The sequence below is a fragment of the Microtus ochrogaster genome, chromosome 18 (genome assembly GCF_000317375.1).
Source record: "Microtus ochrogaster isolate Prairie Vole_2 chromosome 18, MicOch1.0, whole genome shotgun sequence".
In the NCBI taxonomy this organism is placed as follows: Eukaryota; Metazoa; Chordata; class Mammalia; order Rodentia; family Cricetidae; genus Microtus; species Microtus ochrogaster.
Window position 1 is genome coordinate 26,313,025 of NC_022020.1, and position 7,277 is coordinate 26,320,301.

The window sequence follows — 7,277 nt, forward strand, 5'->3', positions numbered from 1 at the left end:
CCTTGGCTATACTCAAACCAGCCACCAGAAGAGCACCAAAAGGATAAAAGCAGGCAACAAGCAGCTGGCTATAGAAAAGTTCATCTAACAGTAACAGGCAAACAACTAGCTGCTTTGCTAAGAGCACTAGTGTCCCTATTACTGAGAAACAAGTGATTGAAAACAGAAGGCTCAACGCAAAAAAAGAAAAAATTCAATATAAATTAGTTTCAAAATGAGAATGGTTTTTGTAACTATGAATGTGTTCAACAAACACTGAGAAGGAACCACTTTCATATTGTTTCTCTACCATGTCTCATATTTCCTGTTAATAAATTTGACTTTAACCTGTTCTTCTAAATCACATGTGATATATAACTGTGTCTTTTGGGTCTCTATTACATTCCCTGAAGATAGAATTCTCTCCTAGAATAACTTGGCAATACATGTATAAACTACAGTGCAGGCCAATAAGGCTAACAAAAGATTATCACACAGAATATACAATAGGTCTGTTTTGGTCCACATGCTTATCAGAGTCATACTGTTTCTCATCGAATACTGCTACTCCTGAGGTTTTATAACAAACAATTTACAGTACATAAAATTTTCTTGATGGGTAGAGATGGCTCTGTGATTAAGAGCACTTGTTGCTCTTGTAGAGGACCTAGTTTCAGTTTCCAGTACCTACATGGCAGTTCACAACCGTCTGTAACTCTAGTTCCAGGAACCCAACGCCATCCTCAGATCTCCTTAAGCATCAAACGTATACATGGTGCACATTCACATAAACAGGCAAAACACTCACACACATAAAATAAAAACAAATATATCTTTAAAAAAGATCCTTTTCAGGTGTGTGTGTGTGTGTGTTTTCTCTCTCTCTCTTTTTTTTTTTTGAGTACGGGAACATTTACCAACTCTCATTGATTTTCGAACTTGTGCTACTCATTGAATTGGGAATCACTGTTCTTAGAATGTCTTAATTTCTCAAGTGTATGAGAAGACATGTAATCTACTAAATGCAGGGACGCCCTACAGCCTCCTGACACCCTGGTTGTACTGCCTCTCCTTACATACATTTCAGAAATGAGTGTATTTGACACCCACATTCATCCCCGCTGTAAAGTCAGAAACACTCTGCTCACTCGGAATTTTTATCTTCCTTCCTTTGAAAGGATTCCGAAAGGAACTGGAATAAGGTTGTAGAAGGGAAGTGCTCATGGTCCAGAAGACAGACTCATCGGGAACCAAGGGGAAAACCAGGCAGTTTGGTCCCTCCCTTCAAAGTCTACAGCAGCCAAGCCTTTCAAAGATGCTGCCTGTCCACTCCTTCAGCTAGGAGCTGCTGCTCTCTACACAGGTGCCTCAGAGGGTAAAGAGCAGATCCCAGGCAATTTATGAACTCTGCTTTCTCACCAGCTTATCTGTACCTAGAATCTGCAGGAGCCAGAAAGATCTGAACTGCCATCCTTCAAATTCAAACCACCTGCCAGGAAGGTCTGTAGCAGCAGCCTGAGGGACTGTAACCAGTCAATTGCAAACCTTCGAGCACACTTAGTCTAAGCCAGAGGGTTTATATAGCACATTCAGAATGGGGCTTCTGGCGAATATCACACTTCAGGAAAGGTGGAGTAGGCGAAATAGCTGAGTTTGGTTTGGTTTTAGCCAGTAGTTGGGGAAAACTGAGCCCCGGGTGACAAGAGCACCCCAGCGATCTCGCCCACTCCACCCACTCACACATACCTACATGTACAGAGACAAAGAGAAGTGGATTGCAATGCTCCCTGTCCCTCGTTTTCATAGTTCTCATAAAGAGCAGAAAGAAAAAGAATATCCTGATGCCTTAAGGTAAATTGTATTCAGCAATTAGGAAAGGAAGTGGCCTGCTTTCCTGGAAACCTTCCAATTCTCACCACCTGCAATACCCAGTTGTTAAAATTCAGTAACGTAAGGGTTAAAACCAGAACCTACTCAGTAAAAGAGAACTAGGTTCAGCTCCACCCTCTGTAAAGCAAATATCAACAACTCTGGGCCAAATCCACTGTGGTGAACACAAGACCTGTGGCTGCCAAAAAAACAGGTGAAAGGAGTTTCCTGGGATTTCTCACCTTACAGTACCACACACTTAAGTAGATTTCACCCACTTATGAAAACACGGTGTTAGAATAAAAAGTACACATAAAACTTGGGGGCGAAAAACAGTAACAAGTCATAGAGGTCAGTACAAATCAGCAAGAATAGCTAGAGTTTGGATAGAGAAGGTCAACAGTATCCGTGGTAACGAAATCAAAACAAAAAGATACGGAAATAGGAGGAACCCTGGCCCTAAAACTTACATTTTGGAAAGAAAGTTCTCAAACTGGAGGGTCAATTCCTATCTTTAAGGAAAGAACCTACAGCTATACTGCTCTGGGCACCGAGGATCCTGTTTCTACAAAGGTATTTGCTGGATCCAACGGTTACTGACAGGCTATATGAGACAGGGGAAAAGACAGAACAGGAGCACCTGGTCTTGCTAGAAATAGGAAGAGATGAGTCAGTCACTCCTTTAACTCAGTTGAGTGTGCTCCCAACTCTCCAGGTCACAGAACAGTTTCTGCCCACTTCCAGCACTTCATCAGTTTACTTCCCAAACCTGTGGCCTTGGATGGGGATGCGGAGGAGGTGGGGAGTGGGAAAGAAAACAGGAGGTGAGAGTTACCAGCCCCTTAGTTGGTCAGAGAGAATACTAATGCCACCTGGAAGAGCAAACTAAGTATCTAGTTAACTACTGGCAAACACCTGAGCAGAAACTCCCTTTTTTGACTGCTCAGTATCTTTCAAAGCTTTTACAGTAAGAGGCAAGCAGCTCCCTGGAGAGAGAAGAGGATTTAGTTAGGAAAGGCAACAGGTAGCAAAATATCGCGTTACATGAACATGGAGAGTTCCTCCGACTGGGCTTAATAATCGGCACCTATGGAAAGATGAACTCTCCTACAGGTAGGAAAAGAGATATCCGGAACCTAGGGCCCCAGAAGACGGCGAACGGTGAGTTGAGATAGTTATTATTTTTAAAAGGTATAAAAAGCAAATTACTCACAAACTATTGGACTTGAAGTCTAACTTGCTCAAGAGGGAGGTTAGTCACCAGCTCGGGTCATGAAGGGCATAGTATCGTGAGAAAAGTTCTAACCCTCTTAAGTGATGAGCAACAGGGCAAAAAGAAACAGGTTTCGTGGATAGGAAAATACTGGGAAATCAATTACTGCCATGCCCCAATGACCACAGGACCTGGGCAGGAACCCATATCCGTAATCACAAGGACAAACGTCCAAAGGAGGCGGGAGACAAGACTCAAGTCTGGTAACATTCCTGAGGGGAAGCATTACCAGGTGACACCAAGCTGAGGGCCCTGGAAGGGGACAGGGCAGAAGGAAAGTTAGCAGGTGAAAGGGATCACTAGTGAGGAAATAAATGACCTTTCAGAAGAAAGAGAATGCCCCAAACGGGGTATGGGAGAAAAGAAAAAATTGACCCAGAACAGCTTACAGGGAGGGGGGGAGGAGAAAGATGAAAAGAAATTTTAAAAAAAAAAAAGTGTGGGGGTACCAGAGGCAGAAGAAAGGAAGTGGGGCTGAGAGCCCGCGGGGCCACGGGGGCGGGAGCGCAGAGCCTGCGGACTGAAGAGCGAGGGAAGCTCCAAGGTGGCCGCGGCGAGGGCCAGGTGGGACTCCCGGGCTTCCCGAAGTCCCGGAGGGGGAGAATGTGGGACCGCGAAGCCCAGGACCCAGCGAAACCAGGAAGAGAGGCGCGGGGGCGGCTCCCCAGCGGCAGGCAGACGCCCCCGGAGGGCAGCGAGGGTCGCCCGAGTTCAGAGGGCGGCCACCCCGCCAGGCTGAGGAACAGGGTGGGAGGGACACTCACAAATTTCTTGGGTTTGCCGCCGTCGCCGCCCGTAGCAGGCAGCTCATCCGGGCTCCGACCCTTCTTCTTGTCCCGGGTCCCGCGGCCGGGCCCCAGGCCCCCGCCGGACGGCTCCATGTCCCGGTTAGCGCCGGCCAGTGACCCCTTGGTCTACGCCACTCGCGCCGGGCAGCACCCGAGCCAGCAACCACCGCCGCCGCCCAGCAGCCTTCTTAGCCTGCCGCCGCGCCCCGCCTCATTTACATGCTGGGCTGCGCGCGCCTCATGAATATACAACGGTGACGCCTCGCTCCCTCCCCCCCTGCCCCACTTCCGCCCGGACCCGCAGCCCCTACCAATGGGGGAAGGGAGGGGGGGGTGGAGGGACGTCGCGGAAGCGCTACCTGCCCGGCGGGCCTAACCATTCGGACCCACGTGGGGGGGGAGGGACGGAGAGGGGGCGGTGTTCTCTTCCAGGCGGCAGCGGGCCATACTGCCCCCTGGCGGTTGGAACAGGAGGCCTTTAGGCTCCCACGCAGAGCCCACGTGGCTTAAAACTAGACCACCTCAGACCCCATCCAGAATTTTATTGTCTGAACCAAGAATCTTATCGTAGAAACACTGTTATTTTGGTTGAAAATTAAATGCTAGGTTTTGTGGGATGATGCAGTTTGTATGATGCCTGGGCAGTAAGTGCATTAAAAAATAATGTAAAAATGAGTTACTTGATATAGAAAACTATGTGCCAAGAACTGATTCAAGCAAGCACCAATCTAAACCAGCTATGGAGTTACATTACCCAGCTCTGAATCCTACATTAGCTTTCTAGTTGTTTCTTATGTAGACTAATTATTGTCAATAGCCTAGACAGCAATTAAGTAGTTACTATATACCTGGCACATGCTACAGGCCAGGCTATATGTTAAACACGACGTATCTTTCCTCACTGAATCCTCGCGATTTCATGATAGACTCTACTGGTATCACCATTTAAGAAATTGGGATTCTGGGAGTTGAAGTTACTCATAATTGATAGAAAATTGACAAACAGATCAATCTGACAGCCACACCATATTTAACCAAGATTCCCTGCAGGCTAAACCAAATGTGCCTGCATGAGTTCTCTGGGTATGGTCTTTGCATGATCTCTCTCAGCAACTCCATCCATTCTCCTGGCTACATCCACCTGGCACGGGTCTATAGGGAGGACTAAATAACCCTGAAGTCTAAAGAAAAGGATTTCAAGTGTATATTTCTGAGGACAGGAGACTCCAGTGCTCCTAACTTTGCTGTCTCTGAAATACGGCCTTCATCTCCCGTGTGTTTTCAGTCTTCCAACTGCTGGAGAAGTTGCACAGAGGTATCCAGCCCTCACTGCAGGCTGTCCAGGAAAATTCTAATGCTACTTACTCCTAAGCCAGAATGAAAGGACAGCAAGAGTGGCCCATCTAACACTCTTTTCTTGTACCACTGTCAACACCCACATTTACCATGCACAACCGTAGTCTTCCGGAAACAGGTCTGTGTTTGTAGTGCATGCGAGACCCAGCCCTGTGTCTCTGTCAGCTGCAGCTTCCCACATGCAGCACAGCTGAGCGTTTACTGTGCTTATCTCGGGACCTCTTCACCACCTCACACTCTCATCTCAAACACGCTTGCTCGCTTAACTAGAGCCATCTTTTACACTTTCTCAGGCCAGTGATCTGCCCAGGTCAATATAGCTCTTCAGCAGCAATGTTCTATTAATTCCCCATTGAGTAAAATGGTCCATGGAGAATATACACACAGGGCCTAACAAAGTGCTGAGTGAATGTTAACGATTTTATTATACACATCATCATCTCTAGTTCCCTTTCCCATCATACATAGGTAGCTAACAAGAATTAAAATTCCCAGAAAGGTACAAAAAAATACCAATTGGTTTATTGGATTAAAAACTGGTAAAACGGACATAAAGGCAGTTAGAACAGGACATCTTCACAGCTTCCCCTACTTGCCACTGCACTCCGTCTGCAGCTAAGGGCTCAGAGACAGGCCCTCCTCCCCCTCACTGTTCACCTACCATGGAAGCAACAACTGCAGCAGAGGAACCCAGGAGGAAGTCAGAGGTGACCTTAGCACTGTCAAAATTTCATCTCTAAAAGCCTCTGAGTTGGAAGCAGGGAGGAAACAAATGCAGGGCCAGAGGGGCTGGGGAACAGCCTCTACGGCTCATTATCCATAATGTTCAGAGGAGATCTGTGCTCCTGTCTCATCCCCAATGGGGACCATCAACAGGATATGATAGTTTGAGTTTGAGGAAAAGGGGTAAATGATTCTAGAACCACATGTGGTTTCCAAACCCTTCACCAGAGTTAGTAAAAGCCTTGGAGGTACCCAGTTCAGGACTTGGGGGGGGAGGGGCATACTTTCCTTCCCACCCAAGAGATGAAAAGGAATTCCTGGGGACACAGCATCCGTGCTGCTCTTAAATCTCCACATCGCTCTCCTTGTCATTGTCATGGTCTCCGTCATAGAATTCATTGGGTGCCTCTGGCCTGCAAAGCAAGGACAAGAGATTAGAAACCCACTCTTCCAAGTTCCAGACTCCTCCCAGCACTCTTCTCAGAGCCAATTCCCCGTTAGTCCTCTCCAAAGCCAGTTCCTCTCCTTTTGCTGGCAGGGACTTACTGCAATCCATGTATCCAATACATGGAGACTTCTGTGTGCTAGGTACTGCTGGAGACTTTAGCAAAACAGCAGAGAATCAGCCAGATAAGGTTTCCACACAGTGTCTCAAAGCTTACCTCATGAAACTAGCAATACCAAAGCAAACAAATGAATACAATAATTTCAAATGTGGGCCGGGCGATGGTGGCGCACGCCTTTAATCCCAGCACTCGGGAGGCTGAGGCAGGCGGATCTCTGTGAGTTCGAGACCAGCCTGGTCTACAAGAGCTAGTTCCAGGACAGGCTCCAAAGCCACAGAGAAACCCTGTCTCGAAAAACAAAAAAAAAAAATAATAATAATAATTTCAAATGTGTCGTGTTCTACATGACTGAGTCTGATGAATAAGAGGATGACATTTCACCTACAGTTGCAAGGAGAAACTGTTCTGAGCATGAAATACCTGACTTCCGTGAAGAAGCTGGCTGGGCACAGATCTCAGGAAGGTTGCATTAAGCCACAAAAAGACAAGTACAGAAATCACAATATCCAAGGAAACTGAGCCATTCCAGAAGGACAAGGAGACCAGGACTATTGGGGGTTAAGCGGGCAGACAAAAGTAGTTTCAGAAGATGAGCTAAGGGATCTGTGTGCAGGATGTTTTCAAGCTGTTTGAAGACGGAAAGGTTTGAGGGGAGACTATCACAGGAAAAGGTATGAGCAAAGACTGACACAGGGAAAGCTGTGAGGGGAAGATTGACACAGG

At 47.0% G+C, this 7,277-nt stretch overlaps 2 protein-coding genes across 3 annotated transcripts in view; both read right to left on the bottom strand.

The window, feature by feature from the left end:
• Diaph1 (diaphanous related formin 1) overlaps window positions 1-4,195 on the bottom strand; it is a 98,955-nt gene extending 94,760 nt beyond the window's left edge. Inside the window, exon 1 of one of the 2 annotated variants that reach the window (XM_013349574.2) lies at window positions 3,886-4,195. In XM_013349574.2, the coding sequence (XP_013205028.1) occupies window positions 3,886-4,002 (117 nt within the window). In that variant the 5' untranslated portion in view covers window positions 4,003-4,195. The remainder of the gene's footprint in view (window positions 1-3,885) is intronic. The other variant, XM_005356006.3, reaches the window with a different exon arrangement.
• A 1,471-nt stretch (window positions 4,196-5,666) lies between these two features.
• The window catches only part of Hdac3 (histone deacetylase 3), a 19,941-nt gene continuing 18,330 nt past the window's right edge, over window positions 5,667-7,277 (bottom strand). Inside the window, exon 15 of the mRNA XM_005356008.3 lies at window positions 5,667-6,401. Coding sequence (XP_005356065.1) covers window positions 6,332-6,401 — 70 coding nt within the window. The 3' untranslated portion in view covers window positions 5,667-6,331. The remainder of the gene's footprint in view (window positions 6,402-7,277) is intronic.